The 22,615-nt window shown below is 33.8% G+C and overlaps 1 protein-coding gene across 2 annotated transcripts in view; it reads left to right on the top strand.

The window, feature by feature from the left end:
• LOC145295963 (uncharacterized) overlaps positions 1-22,615 on the top strand; it is a 372,355-nt gene that overhangs the window by 17,988 nt on the left and 331,752 nt on the right. For both annotated transcript variants that reach the window (XM_080141871.1, XM_080141870.1), the window contains exons 2-4: positions 3,040-3,156; positions 14,644-14,736; positions 19,105-19,176. In XM_080141871.1, the coding sequence (XP_079997997.1) occupies positions 3,040-3,156; positions 14,644-14,736; positions 19,105-19,176 (282 nt within the window). The remainder of the gene's footprint in view (positions 1-3,039; positions 3,157-14,643; positions 14,737-19,104; positions 19,177-22,615) is intronic.

The following is a 22,615-nucleotide window of genomic DNA, read 5'->3' as shown; positions in this document are numbered from 1 at the left end:
TAGCCTTTATAAATGGTGATCTAATAGTTTAAAAAAAACAAAAACTATGAAAACAATAAAATGTAACAATGTAAATGAATTAGTAAAAGTTGATTGAACCTGTTTCGTACGAAGTAGAAAGTGTCATGGGGATATAAAATTCACAAGCGGTCTCCAGTCGCTTGTATATCTCCGTTAAGGGAAATGACAACATTAAGTTTTTGTAGTTCTTGCAGGAAAGTGTTGATCTCCTTTTACATACTGTAGGACTGTAACCTACCAAACCATGTTTTTATTTTTGTCATTTCGCCCTAAACAAGACAGAGAGCCATTTAGTCCTGAGGGCTACTATTTGAGACCAGATTTTCAGGGATACTAATTATGGAGTTGAGCAACAAAATGTCTTGTCACATTACACTTGAATTTCTGCATGACATTACAGTCAGAGAAGCAGGGATCTTGGAAGGAATTCCAAAGTGCAGCAATCGAAGGAAAAAACTATTTGAGTAGAAGGTTTTATGGCATCTATGGATCTCTACAGTGTAGGGGTGGGATTTTATTGCCCGTTGGGTTTGTCGAGAGTATTGTTGCTGAGGGGGGGGGGTCTCTGACAGTATAAATGTAACACTCTCTTTTAGATACTAATGCCCGTGTCCGCCCTAGCAATTGGTTTGGCTTCTTGAGTTACACAGATGCAGCTGAACGCCGCACTCGTAGTTTCTCTATAGCTCATTTCCTTATACAAATAATTACGTTCCTGACCCGCCTCCCAGATTGTGAAGATCAGAGACCTTTCTCTAACCACAATACCTGAGGATTGTGTAACAAAGGCCCATAGTCCACTCAGAAATGCCGATCACTCTTAATTCCTGACCCCAAGTCAAAATGACAAAGTACTACAAAAAGGCTGATTGGGAAGCCATCAGAGAACATATCAGAGATGCCCCATGGACCAATATCTTTTCTCTTCCTGTTGAACAGTATGCCGATATGACAACCGAAGGGTACAATAAGACCGCACGAATTTTGGAAAATTTATAATAGTGTAGTAAATAAAAGACAATCATTAATTCCTCAACTATCCAATAATCAGGAAGTTGCTTGCATGGCAACCAGGAAGGCTGAATTGCTTGCCTGGTAATTTGCCTCCAACTCCACCTTAGACCCAACAAACAACTCCTTCCCAAATTGAACAAAAGCCATACTTGATGACCTCAAAATCACCCCTTCTCATGTCCACGATATCATAAAAAACTTAATCTTCAAGGCGTGTGGGCCTGATCTCATCTCTGCTGTACTAGTTAAGAAATGCTCAGCTGAGCTAGCCCCTGTACTTTCCAAACTCTACAACAAATGCCTTGCTGGATCTTACTTCCCTGATAGCTAGAAAATTGCCTGGTGCTACCAGTTTACAAGAATTCTGGTGAAAAACTGACCCGTTCAATTATCACCCTATTAGTCTCCTCTCCATCTTTGCTAAAAGATTAAAGTCATCAATCAATCAAGCACTAGTTCACCACCTTGTAAAAGCTAATCTTCTCTCTAATCACTAGTATGGGTTTAGGTAAACCCGTTCTACTGCAGGTATTTTAACGATCATTTCTAACAGCATATACCATGCATTGGACGGGCATGGCAGGACTGTAGCCCTTGATATATCAAAAGCCTTTGACAAAGTCTGGCATAAATGGTTCCTAATAAAAATTAAATCATACAGTATTACTGGACGAATGCTGAATATAATTAGATCCTTCTTTAGACAAGAGGAAAATCTAGGTTGTCCTTGATGGACATGCATCTAAACAGTATATAATATTAATGTGGGAGTGCCTCAGGGCGTCGAATCTTGAACCTTTATTATTCCTTATATTCATAAATGGCCTTCGTGATAAAATTGTGTCTGAGATGTGTATGTTTGTTAATGATACAATGCTCTATAACCAGCATGGTGGGGGGGGGGGGACAGATATACACATATTTATGGCAATGGCAGAATCCTTAGAAAACAACTTCCAATCTATAGTGGGATGGGACTGTAAATGGATGGTAACATTTAATGCTACTAAGACTAAGCTTCTTTCCTTGAATAATTACAAGAAGCCTTCTCAACTATTGATAGCCATGGTTTCCTTCAAACTTCTTGACTTAATATTCACAAGTATTATGAACTGCAGCAATATATATATATATATATATATGTGTGTGTTTAGTTGTATGTGGTATCTGTTGTGACACAAGTCACTATTCACCCATGCATGGAGTATTATTGCCACATTTGGACTGGTGCATCCACCACTAGTCTCTACCTCTTGGACAGGGTGTAAAAAAGAATCTCCAATCTAATAGGTTCCACACTGTCAATTAAGCTCCAACCTCTGCCCCATCACCACAATGTTACATTCCCCTGCCTGTTTTACAAATATTTTAATGGAATGTGCTCTGATAAACTCATCTACCCCCTTGAAATACAAACATGTTTAGCAACAAAATCCTACCTCTTAACTGTAGAGGTTCCTAGATGCCAGAAAACCTTATACTCTAATAGTTTCTTTCCTTGAACTGCTAGATTTTAGAATTCCCTCCCTATTTCCTGCTTTCTTGACTGTACTGACATGCAGAAGTTTAAATGTAATATAAACCAACATCTCATTTATCTCCTTGCATGTAAACCTGATCCCAATAGTAGCTCCTTATGTTCCAAGTGACAATATACCTTGTTTGGAGTAAGCAAGATTTAAAACAAAAAATACTGGTGTGCCGTATCATGGCAAACACTGTGGGAGTACTAGCAGTGATCAAAGGTATAAACTAGGTTTGACTAGTTATGGGTCAGTTTATGACAAGAATTTGTTGACATTGGGTTTGAAGGCTATAATAATCAACAGGGAAGCAGTCCCACAGTAATGTGTTTCACAGGCAGGAAGCTCTTACATAGATTGAAATTTAGATTTTATTTGTAATTGTTTTCAATGTGATTAAAACATAAATATTAAATACTAATTTCATTTTTTTTTCTTCACTCACATATAACTATTTTCCTTTTATTCTATGTAATTGTAGATGAACGGTCCAGTTCATAGTGATTCCAGTGATGAGATCAAAGTTTGGGAACGTCCATGGACCATTCCAGAGATCAAAGCAGCTGCAGGAAACTGGTCTTTAGCTGGAGATGCTGGAGTAAGTATAGACACAAATGTTTGCTTTGTATCAATTTTATTGATGTTAGTTATTTTGGCAAAATATGTTTGGTTGTATGTCGCATCTGTTGTGACACAATCGAGTTGAAAAATATTGCTGGTATTCACCTCCCTACCATCGGGCTACCAGATCAGGATTTTTGAAGATACTTGTTTCCTGACCGAAAATGTACCAAACATTGATGTTATTGTTTTTTTTTTTCCTTTCCATTTGCAAAATGCAATCATGTTCTGCAAAGCCAAAAAGAAAAGAAAAAAATTTTCCTTTGCAAAACAACCAAACCAAACATGATACATAAATATTTGAAGATATAAAGAACTCTAATCATAAATGGTGTAACATGATCACATTAGCATTTGAGGGTGTGGCTAAAGCATGACGTCACACACTCAAATGCATTTATAAGAATTAATATCGGAGGAAGTGGAGAAAAAATAGCAACCTCTGGTGGCCAGTGATGGTTAACAAACACATGAATATTCGCTTTCCTATACCCTTCCAAAAGTCAAATTTTGTAAAAAAATAGTTGTCGTGCTATTAAGATTTTTAAAGTATGAGTTTTGGATGCGTAGAATGATCAAAATATAATCGACCTTGAAATCTAGTGGAGAATGATCTCTTCTGTTCAAGGGCAAAGTTTGAGTTTGATTTCAAATTTTAAAAAAACAAACTATGTATTTATTTTTTTTTTTTATTATTTATTTTATTACATTTTCGCCCCAAACAAGGCAAATTGCCACTTTGGTGTAGGGGGCTACTATCAGGGGCAACAACTACTGGGGTACTATGTAGGGATTTGGGCAGCAAGGTGTCGGTTCACGTTACACTTGAACTTCTGCACGTCAGTACTGTTGGGGAAGCAGGGACCTGGAATGGAATTCCAGAGTCTAGCGGTTCTGGGGAAGAAACTATTGGAGTAAAAAGATCTTTTACATCTAGGGATCTCTACAGTGTGGGGGTGGGATTTAGCAGCCTGTCGGGTTTGTCGAGGGTGCTCACGTCGTGGGGGCACAAGTGATTACAGTTCGTCAGAGCATTCACCACTAAAATACTTGTAGAAAAGGCAGAGGGATGCAACATTTCGTCGATGGGACAGAGGCTGAAGCTTAGATGCCAGTTCAGGACCTATCAGGTTTGCGACTCTCTTTTGAACCTTGTCAAGGAGCGAGAGACTAGTAGCAGATGCACCAGCCCAGATGTGGCAGCAATACTCCATACATGGGCGAATGGTGGCCTTATAGAGGTACAGGATACTTTCGGGTGTCAGTAGTTTTCTAGCACGATAGAGAGAGCCCACCTTTCTTGCAGCGGCCCTGGCAATGCCTTCAATGTAATTGTTCCAACTCATGTTTCCTGTGAACGTTAGGCCAAGGAGTTTGAAAGATGTACTCTCAGATAAAGAGTCGTTGGCCATTGCTATGGGTGGTAGAGAGGGTTTCTTGTAATTATTGAATGAAACTAGTTTAGTCTTGGCAGCATTGAACGCGACCAACCACTTTTGTCCCCATTCCACTACAGATTGGAGGTCTTCCTCTAGTGTTTCTGCCATTTCTTTAGAAATGTGTTCATTCGTCTTCCTGTCGTGCCTGCCATAGAGTGTAGTGTCATCAGCATATATACCCATCTCAGAGGCAATGTTGTCGGGGAGGTCATTTATGAATATCAGGAACAATAGAGGTCCAAGGATAGAACCCTGGGGCACCCCCGCATTTATATCATATTGTTTAGATGTACGACCGTCGAGGACAACCTGAATTTTTCTCTTATCTAAGAAGGATTTAATTATGTTAAGTATTCTACCAGTGATACCGTATGATCTGATTTTACTGAGGAGACCCTCATGCCATACCCTGTCAAAAGCCTTAGATATATCTAGAGCTACCGCTCTGCCCTCCCCCGCTTTGTCCAGTGAATGGTATATACGTTCAGAGATCACAGTTAGGATGTCTATTAGAATATTAATGCAAACGATAAGTTCTGTTGACGGCTACTGCATAATTTTCATTAATGCTTTTTGGAAAAGTATGAATCCATATATCCTCCCTCTAGCTATGGATTAAATACTAGACTAGACTTAGACTGTCAAGCCTTGTTTGTCCAGTTAGTCTAGAAGGAAATTTCTGAAATAATGCTAGTCTTTCTGCTTATCTGACATTGTTTCCATTCAACCTTGGCTTCTTCTTATCAATGGACTCTAGTAATGTCTGTTCCAGAGCAGTGTGGTTGGTGATTGTGCAACTCTTGCTTCACTACAGACACTCTTACAGAACTATCTGTAGTGAGATCGAAATGCGGGTCAGAATGAACAAAAAAAACAACTGGCTTAAACAATTACTCTCTTTCTTTCTCCATTTTGTTGAGAGACACTTCCTGCGAAAACTTCAACTTGCTTTTGGAAGTGAAGAGTGTATCCCAAAATGTGGAGAAAGAAAGAGGGTAGTTATTCAAGCTAATTGCTTTTTGGTGTTCATTCGAATAGCATCTTGATCTTGTTATATATCTCGTATTGTCACTGGAAACTGAAAGGAAACATTTAGAATCACAGAAAACAAAACTGAATATTTTTGTTAGCACATAGAAATGATTGTAAAAACTTGTGAATTTTTTATATTCAAATGACCCACTTGTTTTCTAAAAATAATAAAATGGCTCCAAACTATCTTCCAAGTCTTCTTTGTGAAATTAAAATAACTGGTAAAGCTAGTACTTAAACAACCATTCATTGCAGAGAGTCAAACCTTATAATGAGAGTCAAACCTTATAATGAGAGTCAAACCTTATAATGAGAGTCAAACCTTATAATGAGAGTCAAACCTTATAATGAGAGTCAAACCTTATAATGAGAGTCAAACCTTATAATGAGAGTCAAACCTTATAATGAGAGTCAAACCTTATAATGAGAGTCAAACCTTATAATGAGAGTCAAACCTTATAATGAGAGTCAAACCTTATAATGAGAGTCAAACCTTATAATGAGAGTCAAACCTTATAATGAGAGTCAAACCTTATAATGAGAGTCAAACCTTATAATGAGAGTCAAACCTTATAATGAGAGTCAAACCTTATAATGAGAGTCAAACCTTATAATGAGAGTCAAACCTTATAATGAGAGTCAAACCTTATAATGAGAGTCAAACCTTATAATGAGAGTCAAACCTTATAATGAGAGTCAAACCTTATAATGAGAGTCAAACCTTATAATGAGAGTCAAACCTTATAATGAGAGTCAAACCTTATAATACTATAGTATTAAACCTGCAAAGAAGGTGGATTCCCTTTACCATGCTAGAAAATTACACACATCTAAGAGTATCCTGTATCTCTACAAAACCACCATTCGCCCATGCATGGAGTATTGTTGCCCAGACAGCATCCAGAATAGTCTCCAATCTAATAGGTCCCACACTATCAACCAAGCTTCAACCCCTGTCCCATCACTGCAATGTTGCATCCCTGTGCTTGTTTTACAAGTATTTTAATAGAATGTGCACTGATAAACACATTGCACTTGTACATACATACACCCGGCAAACCTGTTTAGCAAGAAAATCCCACTCCATTTACTGTAGAGATCCCTAGGTGCCTGAAATTCTTCTACTCTGATAGTTTTTTTCTTCGCACTACGATACTTTGGAATTCTCTCGCTGTTTTCTGTTTCCCTTACTGTATTGACATGCAGAAGTTTAAATGTAATGTAAACTGACATCTCGTTTATAAACAAGGTCTCAAATATTAGCCACATGCATCTAAGTGGCTTGTTTGGGGCAAATAAGAGTAAAAGAAAGAAAAAAAATGTTAAGTAAGAAGCGTTCATGCAATGAAATACAGCACGTATTGCTTATTTGACCTTAATGTACTGATTAACAAATAAAGAAATGAGATCTGCAGTTTAATTATCAGGATTGATAATCTATCGTAATTGTGATGCACAAATGACTATGATGACATTTGATCTGCCTGTGACAGTTTGGGTTTCAAAGTTCTCTCATTGTTTTTATTGATATACTACTAAAATTCTGGCGGTGTTAGTTTGCTTGTCACCATGCACACTTCAACTGTACATGAATGGTTTAGATGATAGGAAGATGAACAAATAATGTAAATAGAAGGCAAATAAGAATGAAAATAGTGAGAGGAATGGAATGATGTAAATAAAACAGAAACCGAGAAGAGAGGGTATATTCTAAAATCTTTTGACTTCAGTTTTCACAATGTTTTCGGAATGTATAGTCATAATAGATCCTCTCTCTCTCTCTCTCTCTCTCTCTCTCTCTCTCTCTCTCTCTCTCCTTTTCCTTCTTCCTTCCTCTGTGTCTTTTTCCCTACTTTGTAAAGAATATGAACAACCCCCTCTGCCTCCCCCCAAAAGCACGATAGAACAAAGACTGTTGGACATTCACGATTGAATCATGATGGACAAGTCAGGCAGAGACTGGAGTTTATTTGTAGTTGGATTGCAAAAATGATTGGATGGAATTGGGGAGGGGTGGGGTGAACATACCTGTGTGTTCACTCACTTCCATGATCGTCCTGCACATTGTGCCAGGCAAAATTTGTTTATCAATCCATCTAGGCAATGCTGCAATGAAGAATTTGCATCTCAAGCAAAACAGCACTTATCCAAAATAATAAACAATAATAATGTTTATTATTTTGGATAAGTGGCATTCGCTTCAACTCAAGGTTGAATGGCAGACTTGTAGAATGTTTGCCTCACCCAAACTGAAAATTGCAAGTCTCTTTTATACTGCCATTTAGCTAAAACCCTCAAAAGTAGCTACCTGGCCCAGAGAAGCACACTGGCTTAACTGCCTTGTAGTTTTCCCCAAAACCAACTGCCCTCTCCCTAGCATTCAACTCCAACTTTTCCTCCTCATCTTCCTTTGGAGGCTGTTTACATCTGACTGACCTGACTCTGGTCTTTTGTTGGCAGTCATTGTTCAGTCACCCAGAGGAGACATCCATTGAAGATAACATCTATCCAATCTCTCTCTCTATATATATATAGTTTCTCTCACAAAGACTCTTTGCATCCAATAGAGTAATAATTTTCTTCAAAGAGAATATCTCTTGGGTGGTCTGACATAGCCAGAGATATTTTCAGTTCTCTGTGCCCTCCTCTTCTCTTGGCCAACAACTGCATGTGTGTCATTCACATGCACCAGCAACGCATGTTGCACAGCACATGTTTACAATCCTGTATTTAACTTTATATCAACGTCAGTGTTTAAAATGCTAGTATTTAATATAAGTATTTATGCAGTAAACATCAAGAATATTAATATATAGAATTGTTCTACAAAATGAAGGATTTATCATTTTACATATTTTATGTAAATTAAATGTAGCAACAATTATGTTTAACTAAAAATTTTATTTGTATGCGTCAGGAAAAACAGCTAAGTGTTTCTCTACAGTTTTTTTTCTATACATTTGTACATTTTTCATGCACCCTCTTTCACTTTATGCTGATTCAACCACATTCTAAAATTTCTTAATGTTTCTGTGAGCATTTAGAGAAAGATTGACTTTCTTTTGAGCTTCATCATCTAACACAACACAAACACATATGTAAATTAGATGTCAAAATAATACATCTCTTTACATTTATATAAGAACAATAAAAATTAATAGTATTTCTATATAACAATTATAGTGGCTTTAGTTAAGAGTTGCACTTTGTTTACAAAGCAATTTGGCAGAAGTGACGTCAAACAAATTTAAAAGTATGGATGACCAATACTGTATAGAATGTAGGGTTTTTCTTGTTTTGTTTTTTTAAAGCAAATATAAAAATAGAAGTTTTATTCAAACAGTCTTTATTTGAACTTTTATAAAAAAGTTATAACAAAATTATAACCTTTATAATAAAAATATGTTAATGCACTGTTTTTTTAAATCAAACATCAGGTGTTGATAATTTTTTTTTTTTTTCACATCAAACATAAAAATAGAACTGTTATAAAAAATATTTATGAACTGTTATTTTTTTAAATATATTTATGAACTGTTTTTTTTGTTTGTTTGTTTTTTTTTAATCAAACAAAAACAGTTCATAAATAGTTTTTTAAACAAAATCTCATTGGAAAAAAATAGTTTATAAATATTATTTATAACAGTTATATTTTTATATTTGATGTAAAAAAAAAAAAAAATTACCAACACCTATGATGTTTGATTAAAAAAAAAACAGCGCATGAACATATTTTTAGTATAAAGGTTATAATTTTGTTATAAAAGTTGAAATAAAGACTTTTTGAATAAAACTTCTATTTTTATATTTGCCTTAAAAATAAAAGCTACATTATATACAGTGTTGGTCATCCATACCTTAAAATTTGTAAACAAGGAAGTGCAACTCTTAACAAAAGCCATCATAATAATAAAAATAATAGAAAAGTAAAGAATCTTTTTTTTTTATTTTTTTTTTTTTAGTTATACAAGACGAATTTTTTAAGATATGTCAGAATTTATGAATTTTCAAATAAAATCATGTAAAATAACTAGTAGTAATGATTGGTATCAAATGGGTCATGAATTTTCTTTATGATTTAGAAATAGCACACATAAAAGTAACATGCATTTGAATATATTTTTAAATGACTTATTTGTCTTACAAGTACTTCCACAGAATGTATTCCGATGAACTAACTATTATTATTTTAATTTTTATTATTATTAATATTATATTTTTTAATTATTATTTATTTTAATTACAATATACACAACCGTGTTTACTTTAGCATCCACATTTTCTTTTCATAAACACTCAAATTTTATTTATTTATTTTATGTCAAAATTTTGCTGGATCAGTCTCTGTTTCAGCAATATAAGCAATAATAAGGATTATTTAGAAGTAAATAGATTTATTACTTTTTAGTTATGTAAGAATAGTGTCTTAAAGTTATGTCACACATATGAATTTTCAAATTAAATCCAAGTAGAATGCAGGTTGTGATTTTAACTGGTCATGTGTTTGCTTTATAATTTAAGAACAGAACACATAAAATATAAAATTTAGAAAAGTTCAAGACAACATATTACTCTTAGTAAAGTAAAAGATACAATTTTTTTATTTAAAATTCTGCAGCAGAGAATAATTTTTTTCTACTTTGAATAAGACCAGCATATTTAAATTTCTCATCCGTTTTTCTGTCATTGGACTCTATAAAGTATTTTTTAATTTTTTTTTTTTAAATAAAACATCTTGGCCTTTTGGTCAAGATCAAAGTGTAGTATCTTTCTTCAGATGCTGCACTTCCATTTCTTGTTCTCTTTCGGTGGAGGAGCAGTCCTTCACGACTGAGATAATTTTTTTTTATTTTTGTACCTTTTCTCCACGTTAAAAAACGACCCTGGTGTCTAACTCTGTCCCGTCGGGAAGCATAGTAAATAGGTACAATATGGACATCCATGTTATTCTTTCACTTCAGCACTTTTTATGTGACTTTTTTCTTTTTTCTTTTTTTTTTTTTTTTTTTTTTTTTTTTGACAATTTTTTTAAAAAAGTTTTTGAGAAGGGGAAACAATTCAAAACCGTATCTAAAAGTGTTGAAGTTTCCTGTAACTTTTAATTAAAAAAAAAATAAATAAATACACTAAAGTAATACAATAACACAAAATAAACATTAATTATCTGAACATTTATTAAATTAAAATAAAATTAAGAAAAAATGAACGAAAATTGTCATTATATAAAAATGTGTGACTTATAATTTATAGTTTGGGACAATTATTGGAATGTCTGTGACTTTTTATTTTATTTTAATTTTCTTTTAATCCAATAAATGTTTATATAATTGTCTTATTTTTTGTTATTGTATTACTTTAGTGTATTTGTTTGTTTTTTTACGAAAAATTACGCAAAACTTTGACATTTTCAGATAGTCGTCTTGAAATATTTCCCCTGCAAGGAGTGCCTTTTTTTCTATGGATTCAAATTTGGATTGTTTTTTATTTATTTATTTATTTATTTTTGTTAATTTCAAAATGTAGCTAGATCAGTGTCCGTTTCAACAATATAAGCAATAATAAGGATAGTAAAGAAGTAAATAAATTTATTCTCATCATACAAAAATGTCTTAGAAGATGTGTCACAGTTTATGAATTTTTGAATGAAATCAAAGTAGAATAACTAGTAGTAGTGGTTGTGACTCAACGGGTCACAGGTATTATTTTATTAAAAATAAGAAATTAAATGAGAACAAACATGGAGATAAATTTAAATATTTACTTGACACACACAATAAAATATTTAACATGAACGAAAAAAAAAAATATATATATATATATATGAATTTTTACTTAAGCTGACAACGAAATCAAGAAGCCTAGAAAAGGAGGTGGATGGGGGTATTAGAAGATCAGAATGTGCTGAGTAGTTTGATGACTCATATAAAAAAATCTCAAAATTTTAAATTTGGTCAGAGAAATATTTCATATGAAGTTACCTTTTGTTAACAGGTTTTAAAGAGGATTTTTTTTTTTTTTCGACTGAATTTATAACCCTGAAATCATGCCAGAGCTAAGGTTTAACTCCTCACTTTGACAAACCAATAACTGCCAAGTTAGCATGAAAACCTTCTTTATAGAGAGCGCCACCCAACATTGGAATATTCTAGAACCCTCTTGATCTTTCTTGAAGGTTCTGCAATGTTCTTGGTGTCCTTCTGGGGTTTTCTAATTTGTTTTTTTATTTTTTTGTTTGTTTTTTTTTCTCTCTCTCTTTGTTATTGTATATTTTTGTGAAAGAAAATCTTTCAGAAATGACAGATAAGATCTTTCTCTATATTTGGGGAAGATGAATTACATCCCCTTAACAATATGTTTAATGAGGTTTTAATAATGCTAAAAAAATAAGTAAATCATTTAACATATCTTCTTTGTAAGCTGTAATAGTTTACTTTAAAGTTTTCCCTCGTTTAATTTTATGTTTCGCTTAGAAGAAACAATAAGAAAAGGATTTAATTCAATATGGTTATTCATGAAAGTGTGATCTACTCTGTTTGCTCTTTTTTTTATTTCACTAATACGATCATTGGATTTGATCTCAGCATTATCGTTCAATAAAACTCCAGGAAAAATAAACAGAAACCAAAATTTACATCCAATGGTGAAGCCCCATTTGACGTCCTTGTGGACTGTAGTGTTGCTCCTTAGTTACCATTGCTTCCAGGTCCACTTTGTTTCAGAATGGTAATATCTGTTAGGGCATCTTGTGCTACTAGATCAGGCTGCCTGAAGATAATGGCTTCCTGAACAAAAATGTGCCAAATATTGATGCTATTGTTTTTTTCTCTTTCACTTTGCAAAACCCGATCATGTTCTGCAAAGTCAAAAACAATAAATTTTTTTCTACAAAGCAATCAAACCAATTGCTATGAATTAATATTTGAAGATGTAAAAAACTTGAAGCATAGTAGCTTTTTCAAAATTACTAGATTCAGCATTACATAACCCAAAAAGGAGTGATATCCCGTAAAACAAAACAACCAAACCAAACTCCATGAATAAATATCTGAAGATATAAATAATTCGAAAAAAAATTTTTTTTTTTAATTACTGGATTCGGTATTAAATAACCCAAAAAGAGTTGACATGCCATAAAACGAAGACAACCAATCAACAAAATTTACTGTGCATATTTCTTTATTTATACTGGGTTTGTGTTTTGGCAGAGGGTGAACGAGAAGGTACAGCTAATCTTTCGGAACTTCTTTTATGTTTGTCCACATGGACTTAGTATGAAGAACTGAAAGCTAAAAATGATTTGATGTGTTAAACACAAACTTTTATACGAGCAGTTAACTGCTTTCTGAACTAACAGCAAACAATTCATTTGGCCAGTGGGATACTCAGATCTATACAACAAAGAATGCTACATTTCTGTTCATTCAAGTCATCATAATTTGAGTATAGTTGGTTAGATAGACCACCATGGTTCAAGTTAAGTACATCTTGTCTGTCTTTTATGAAACCTTTATATGTAAATCCAACACTATTTTCTTTTTTCTTATTTGTATTTTTCTTACATTAATTCAAGTATATTTCTAACAATATTTTATTCAGTTATTTTTAAAACAATTTTCTAAAAATAGATTGTTCCCCTCACCATGTTTTAATGATAGATTTCCTACTAAACATAGGTTGGTGTGACTATCTTCAATTTTTTAATGCTAATTTAATTAGAAAAGAGCAAAACTTCAATGTATATTACATCCAGATTTTGTTGTTTTTGTCATTTAGCTAACTATATATTTATGTATATATGCGTTCATATGCATGAAAATGTGCTTAAATAAAGAAGGTGATAAAAAATTCTTATCAACTAACCAAAAGAACACTCTCACTCTGTATGTCAGCACCCCCCTCCATCCACCTCTCCTCAATAGATTGGTATCTTCATATTACAAACTTAATTTAAATGTGGTTGGCTAGAGAGATCACTATGACTCTCCAATCTAAGGAGATGGTCCAAGAGTTCAGTACATTTTGTCTGTCTGTCTTTTCTGGAATCGTTATATGTAAATCCAACACTATTTTTTTTTTTCTTGTTTGTATTTTTCTTACATTAATTCAGGTATATTTCTAGCCTTATTTTATTCAGTTATTTCTATATAAGCAGTTGATTGCTTTCTAGAATGTTCCTGCATTCAGAACTAACTAATGAAAGCAGTTTATTTGGCCAATTGTATACAACAAAGAATTTTACATTACTATTCATCCAAGTATTTTTCACTTTTTGAATACCTGGATATCATCTACATAAATTTAGGTAAAATAAAATCTTCATTTCTACTAAGAAATTAATATTTGTGCTAAGAAACTAGTGTTATTTTTCTATATTGGACGTGATCGAGCTGTGAATTCATAACTTTTATATCTTTTTTTTTTTGGTCCTCGATTTGATCATCCAATGATGATGTGTAAGGCAATATGTTGGAGAAGCTGAAAGCTCACTCAAAGCAAGCCTTTCTGGTTATATCAAATTAAATCATGCTTGAAATGAATCCAATCGACTCTATTATCTTTAGTATTTGAACAGTTGGTATTTTATTTTGGGCTTTACACACTGCAAACACAGGAAGAACACAAGCACACCTTATTTGTAAGGAACATACATTCATAGGTGTTCAAGTTTGCCTCCAGTCGCTAACTCCAATATGATTTACCAATTCATGTCTCCATTTCCTGATAATCTCCTTTCTCATCCAGTTTCTGTTGGCTTTACTCGTTCCCATGTTTAGTTGATTTAACCTCTAACCTAGCCAGAAAATATGTCATTGAGTAATTTTAAAAGTGGAGCTAAATGTGGAAACAACTGGCATACCAAATTCTGTTAAATAAGGTAGAGGGAAGGAGTTACAAGAAGATTGTACCATACATAAGAATATGTTGTTGTTTTTTTTTTTGTTGTTTTTTTTTTAGTTCATGATATTTGCTAAAATATAATCTTTTTCTTTTAGCTATTGCTGCATTTGCAAGATTTTTCTCAACGCATACTTTCCAAAACTCACGATATTGAAAAACAAGTGGACAATTTAGTCCATGAAGCAACAGTAAGTATAAACCAATTTATTTTTAAGTATCACATTTTTTCAGAAGTTTTTATCATTCAACATCATCAAAAACTATTCACTCAATGAATATATTTATATAAAATAATTTAAAAAAAACACTATTGTTGAAGTAATACATTGCTGATAGGGAGTCTTCCAATTCTAAAAGATTCACCTTCCAAATAATAGGTTCTTCCTCTGGAAATGTTATAAAATCGCTTGTGCCACCTCTCCCATATTAATCTGGCTCCTTTTCTGTTCCTCAGGCTATGATGAGAGTGTGGTAGATGTAATGATTCTGCTTGGTGTACAGGAGGTCATCCTCCCAGGCATTATCTCCTCCTTTTGAAGATAGTTAAGAGTTTACTTACTTCATTTGGTTCTGGATATGACCTTAAATTATATCTAATGGTGAGGCTCCAGCTTGCGGGCTTTGGGGAGTGTGGAGCCACCCTTTAATTGCCATTGCTCCCAGGTCCACTCTGACCCGGAGTGGTAGTACCTGTTAGGGTCCCAGCTATGGGTTAAATAGAAACCGACTTGAAAAAATACAAATATATTCTCTTAAAAAAATTTTCTTCAAAATGACTGGATTCAGCATTAAATAACCTGAAAAGGGTTGATATGCCATAAAACAAAAACAATCAACCAACTTACTTCACCTCCTTAATAACCTTCTTTTATAACAGATCGATTGAGGCATCTCTATCGAAGAATACAGAAAGATCCGATTCAGGCAATTTTTATGAGTATTTGATACCTGAGCACCTTTATGATGCTAATGGCTTACCTCACATTAAACCTCAACCATGTATAAGATCCAGCTGTCCTGGGAAGCTTAGTAAATTGTCTCAGATTTTTATGAAGAAAATTTATTAAATACAAGAGGTGGTCAATAAATAATGCCCCTGACCCACTTCTCTTATGAGAACGAAACTTGGCAGAGTTATTAGTCTTTCCTTACTTAAGAACCACCCCGTGTTATGCATTTCTCCCATCCTTTAATGCAGTTCTGAAGATCATTTTTGTAGAACACCTCCAGGTTTCTCCTCCACAATGTGATTTTGGAAATTAAGGCTGCATCATTTGGGAAACGCTTTCCTTTCAAAAACAACTTTGTGGCTGGAAAGAGGTGAAAGGTCAGGAGAGTAGAAGGGGAAGATTTCATAGCCACGTGCTTATACTTTTGATCTGATGACATGCGTGTCGTCGACCGGCGCATTGTCTTGCAGGAGGACACCTCTACTGATCTTGCCTTGTCTCTTGATTTGGATAGCTTATTGTAATTTCCTTAAAAGTGAAGCTCCTGTATTTGTGGTACCCTTAGCAAAGAAATCTGTCATTATTTCTCCATCTTGGACCCAATAAGTTTAACTTTGCCAGCAGAGAGTTGCAATCTTGCCTTCTTTAGAAGTGATGAGTTCAACTGCTTCCACTACATTGATTGAGCTTTGGTGTATGGATCATTGTGATAGACCCAGGTTTCTTCCTGTGTAATCAGTGTTTTGAAAAACTTTGACTCATTTTTTTGACACATTTCCAAATTCAGCTTCGAGCGGTCAATGTGTTCTTGCTTCTGGAACGGTGTCAGCAATCTGGAAATCTATCTGGCAGACACTTATATGTATATGCGAATCGTCATGAATGATAGTTTCCACAGACCCTGTAGTAATCTTGGACTATTTGGTAAATAGTAACATGTCAATCTTCCAAAATAGTAGCCTCACTTTGGTTATCAGATACCTAATCAATGGCAGAAGGGTGAGGTGAAAAGATCTGAGAGGTGTTTCCACAGATTTTCAGCCATGTTTGAATTGAGGATGCCAGCTTTTTACAAAATCATGATGATGAAGCATCATTACCATACATTTCTTTGATTTCATCATCTTCTATGGTGTGTGTCCTATCAAATACAGAATTTGGATCACTGTAAAACACTCAACAGGCTCCATTTGATATCTCACTCAGTTCAAAAACCTATAAATCAGAAACAATAGTTCAGAGCTGTAATTTGCCATATAACTCAAAGAGATATAAATCATTACACATACAAAATTTCAATTAGTTTAGACAACTGGAAGTGTGGGTCAGGGGCATTACTTATTGAACATCTCTCATGAAAGAAAAATTTGGATTCTAAATGCAGACAGGAAAACAAAAGATTAAAGAAAATCATGGTTACATCCTTATTCTGTGAAAATATCATCTTGACAGACTTAGGCAGTTGCTTACTGGTAATTATTATCAGCCATAAACACCCATATAACATTCAGTAATGGCTGTACCCCATGAAGCCCAACCTTGGATCACATTTAGCCTTTATGAAAAGAAGCATAGGGAGATAAATAAACTTCATTTTATTTTTTTAAACAGGTGAATAATGAGTATAAATGTGCTCTGCATTCATCCACTGCACAGGACATGATCATTGGCTCATTGTGTTGGTCCAAAGTCATTGTTCTGTTTCATCACCAGTTGCAGTATCATCTGTGTAATCTTAGTCATTGCTGCAACAGAAGAATTCTCCTTCCAAATAAAACCACAACCCAAGTTTAAAACAAGTAAAAGAGGTTTATTTTATTTATTTATTTATTTTTATTTTATTTTATTTTTTTTTGAAGGTTACAATAAAACTCGTTTTCTTCTTTTAAATAACAGACTGACTGATAAGAAATTTTAACTCAACCTAATCAAAACACAAGTCCCATAGTTTAGAGCTGAAGTGCCCACTTCATTTGGAGAGACACACAAACCAGAGTGCCTGTCAGATCACAGAAAATCAAACTGAGTGTGTGATGCTCAGAGAGCTAACCCTAACTCACCTACCCTGGCTATTTCCTTAATACATCTAATTTCAACTAATACTGAATGCCTAATTTTTTTTCTTTTTTTTTTTTTCAAGTTACTCTCAGCTGCTGACCAGAACTGACTATATCCATCTCTCTTCTCGGACCATCACTGTCCAACTACCCCAAAATTGACCACTTGAGATAATGACCAGCTAGCATCCACTTGAAAAACATGAACACAAAAAATACTGTCTTGTATTTAGCCAGCCATTATTTTCTTAAGTTTTGCCCTCTCTTACACAGTGTTGGTGCTTAATTCATTCAATCTTTTTCTACTTCTTTTTTTAATAATCAGCAATTCTGTTTGTAAATTAAGGTTATCCTGACATGCATAAAATGTGACTCTTGTCAAAATTCACACTAGCTAATTTAATTGCTATTGACACAGGATCTCTAATATGTAAGACAAGTACATTGCTCTTAGCATGAATTTCGTTTAAAGACACATTAACTTTTTTTGTTCAAAAAGAATCAAACTCTTTGTGACCAAATCCCAAATCAGAGATGTTTCCCATATCTTGTGTGGTTTCCCTTTCTTAGTTAAATATCTCTCCTTGCAGCAAGTCTGTTATTCACATGCAAATATGCAACCCACTAAACATGTTGACTAGTATACATGAGTATAAAAGAAAATAATGCTCGTAAACATTTTTAATTTTCATTTGTCTGTTCAGATAAATTAAAACTTTCTGCAAAACAAGCAAAAAAAAAAAAATTTTACAATTAGTTTATTATTTACACAGCTGAATTCAGATTTTTTTTTTTTTTTAACAATAAAAAAATATCAATGTACTTTTTCTGATATAAAACTTCTCATTGTACATTACTAACTTCAGTAAATTCTGAACACATCTTTTGAATGGTTAAATCTCACTTGAGCAGCAGAGGCAGTTAAGAAGTGCGATTCTGGTAGAAATATCACAAATTTAAATATACCTTTCTACAAGTGCTTTTAACACAAAGCCAAGTTGTGGTTTTCACAGGATCCAGCAAAAAATGTACTATAGGTACTTTCATTTTGTAAAAGTAATGCAGCATTCCCTGTCCTTGTTTCGGCTTCATGGAACAGTTTACTAGAGATAGTGACTATGATTATCATATCCATGTTTAAAGTTGCTTTGAACAAACATTCAGATTTTATATACATCTTCAGTCCTTAAACATGAATTGTTGCACTTTGCTAGTTTTTGTTAATAAATTTGCTTTGACTTTGAAATGCAGTTTTTTTTTTTTTGGGGGGGGGTTATATGTCATTATACAAAAACTAGCAAACTACTCAGCATTACCCAATGGCTTGTCCAAGAAAATAGAAGAGTTAAAACTTTTCTATCACACATGCTCATGTTATTTTTAATCTTTCTCTCTCTCTCTCAGTTCTGAAAGAATGACTTAGGATTTTAATTATTTTATAAAACATTAAAAAAGACTTTTGAAAAATTTTGGCTCAAGTTTGTCTTTTGGGAGGGGGAACTATTTACTGTTAATGATTATATTTATTTATTTTTTTTTTTTTTTACAGATGACCGGTGTCCGTGTAAACAACGTTTTTAACGACTTCATCATGCTGGCCAATTCTCAGTTTGTGGAAAATGTAATATATGACTTCTCCTTCTCAATCATATATGTGTGTCATTTGAATTTATTTATATCAGAAACAAGCAATGATAGAATAGGTAGACTAATATTCTAATTTAGTTTCCTTTCTCACCTGATTGCAGTGTAATGACAGATCCATCTTATGGATCTGCAATATGAAAATCAACCCCAATACATTAGGTTGGATTTGCTGAGAGTGTTACATTTACTCAAGCATAGAGCTTTTCCTAGTACACTCATGTGGAGTATTTGATCTCTTCAATAAACTTTTATAGAAGAATGGATGTCTTGAATCATAGGAAGTTTGGCCAGCTAAAGAAGACTTGGAAGCAAGTAATTAGACAAAGCTGTACAGAGTGGTGTTTGAAGACAGTTGATCTGTAATTGAAAGTTAATGATTGGGTGGTTGGAGGTTAAGTAAAATGAGATTTGTTGCAATAAATTTTCATAGATTTATAATCTTTAATAGTACTGCTTGGCACACTTGGCATTCAATTAAAACCTATGTGTATTCTTACTCCAAGCTCTAAACTCCTTATTAACATGTCTATTGTTATTTACTAGCTCAAATATTTAAGTTATATATAAAAGTAAAACACCATATTTTAATTTTATGTCAAATGTAAATGCAGGCCACACAGTATTGTAGCCCCTTTGATCAAAATGGAATGTAATTATCCAAGTACACTGCATGTGGTAGTTTCAGAATATAGTTACTAGCAGGGCTACCTAGTATTGTTTGGAGCAAAAGTGTAACATAAGTTCTATCTCTCTCGTTCACTTTCCTTAAACCCACTTTTTCTTCCCCTAGCCCATTCTTATCTCTGGACATACTTATACACATAACTTGAGTCAGCATAAAGGAAATAACTCTATGGGGGAGGGGGAAATATCAGTTACTTCCCTTTACATAACCTTAAAAGATCCGTGTACGTTTTAATAACATTGAAAGATTTTAATGGCCATTTAATCCCCAAATAATGGTTTTTTTTTTTTTTTAATTTTATATATAACTAGCAGGACCCGTTAACCAGCGTTGCCCAGTGGAAGCATGCTACCTCCTTGTAAAAAATTTGTTGTTGGTGACCAATCCCCCACGTGCTAATGTTAAGGACGGGTTTCAGAATAGACACCCCTAACCTCCTCATATTAAGAATGTTGTATGCAATAGACACAACCAATTTCACCATGGTAAGAATGGCTTTCGGAATAGACACCCCATTTTGGGAGTGTTTGTTTTATGAAAGACTTGGTTTTGAATAGAGGCCACACAAGTTGCTGACCATTCCAAGTCAAAAATATTGGGTCATATTCAGATAGATCTTAACCGCATTGGCTATATCTGTGCCCATTCTACTGCTAACCCTGTCTGCCCTCCACTCATGTTTCTATCAATCGCACTGAAGAAGACCAAAGGATTGGTCGAAAATTATGGGCTTTTGAAAGAAACATTTTCGTTTTTTTCTAAAGACATTTTGTATTCCTACACATCAACACATAGGAAATACAGAAAAGATATAAACATTTATATATTTTTTTTGTATTGATTTTTTTATCTATACATATTTATATATATATTAGGAGGTATATTTGGTAAAAAAAAAAAAAAAAAAAAACAGAGAAAAAAGTGCTCAATACATAAGTAGAGCTAAATATATTTTTATTTTTCAACCTCAGGGATTTTGACGTAAATCATTGTCTGATGGACAGGATTTTTTATTGTCCTGCCTATCGAAACAATTTGTAATGATTTAAGTAGAAATCTGCAAGGTTGAAAAATAAAAACATGTGTGTGTGTGTGTTTTTATTTTTAAACCTCGGGGATTTTTACTTGTATATATATATGTTGGGTTATGCTGAATTGAAAAATATAATTTTGTGAGTGTTTATGTTTTTTTTCTAGTTTTACATGGACATACAAACAAACATTTGCTCTTTATACAATTATGACGTGACCATCTTGAGGAGTGATACTGCTTCCAATTGGGGAGGCTAAAATACCCTAAAACTCTGAGTAAGACCGGGTAAATATGCTGAGATTGTTAAACATTAATTGAATCCCAGACAGAGACAGGTGACCTATAAAAAGGGACAAGTTTATTGTGTTTGATAAAAACCAGACAGATATTTTTTATTGTTTAAAACAATGACAGGAAATGTCAGAATAAGGAACGATGACATTCGTCTGGCCTGAGGAACCCCGGCTCAGACGTTCTGGGTTTCTGAATAGAGAGAATTGACAGGGTTTGACCCTTTGAGGTCATGTGAAAAGGATTTCATTTTTGGTTCCAGATTTACGAACTGTGGACGAATTGCTGAGATGCACACACACAGAATGTATCTGGAGAATTTCCCAGAAAGCGTCTCAGACCCTGATTGGTATATCAGACCGCCAGACCCACCCCATCCCTTAGTATAAGAGCGAGTACTCGGGTCAGAAGAGACAGATTGAAGCCCAATCTTGAGAGAAACACACGCTCCCGGAAAACGTCACACCCTCTCCATCCACCCTGACCACCATTGTGAGAACGAAGAATAAGATTTTGAGAAAATCTTGATATTTTCTGGTGTAATCGAACTGAACATTGTATATATATATATGTAAAAACTTAAACTTTCATGAAATTAACTTTTTCGTATTTAGAAAACCTGAATCTGTCTTTCGTTTCTGGCGCGCATGTGAAGTTTTTTGCTTTTCAGCAGAAATCAACACAAAGCTTAGACGCTGCGACCCATGTCAAGGACTCCCGGTAGACTAGATGATCACGACCAACAGTTTCGATGAGGCCAGAAGTCAATTGCTGACCTGAGCAGGAGATCCTTTTACACAATAGATGGAAATTTATCCCCATTTTTAAGTTCTAAAATAAAGTTGTTTGCTGTGAATATCGAATCCACAATAATTTTATACGATCTTTGATCAAAATGAAATATATTTATCCAAGTAATCTGGGTAATGTAGTTTTAGAATATGTATTATTATGGGGCGGGGGGGGGGTTCTATCTTCAAACTCTTAGGAGTTTGTGAATAAATAACTAAATAAATGAACAGGACATGAAGTACAATTTTCTATACATGGTGTCCATGATATTTATTCACAATTTTCAACTGTTAATTCTCTGCATGCTTTTTATTTTCTTGTCAGTCTTCATACAATATTTCCTTTTTTATTTATTTATTTTTTTTCCCCCAAAATAATTGATTATTGATAGTTTCAAACCTCCATATTTTTGTAGAAGAGACATAAATGTTTTCTTAGAATCCACACTGGATCCATCATTTATATTTTTGTGTCATCCATTTTCATTCATTACTCAGGGTTAAATTTACGACGATTATGTCCATAGTGTCTGGTTACACATGACTTAATATTAAGCTCTCATTAGTTTGATCTTTCTGAAGATGAAGAGGAATCATGTGGCTATGGTTTGGT

This window comes from Euprymna scolopes, chromosome 16, assembly GCF_053919585.1.
Source record: "Euprymna scolopes isolate OS-2025 chromosome 16, ASM5391958v1, whole genome shotgun sequence".
Lineage (NCBI taxonomy): Eukaryota > Metazoa > Mollusca > Cephalopoda > Sepiida > Sepiolidae > Euprymna > Euprymna scolopes.
Note: the sequence above shows the minus strand (reverse complement) of the source record. Positions and strands in the feature narration are given on the sequence as shown.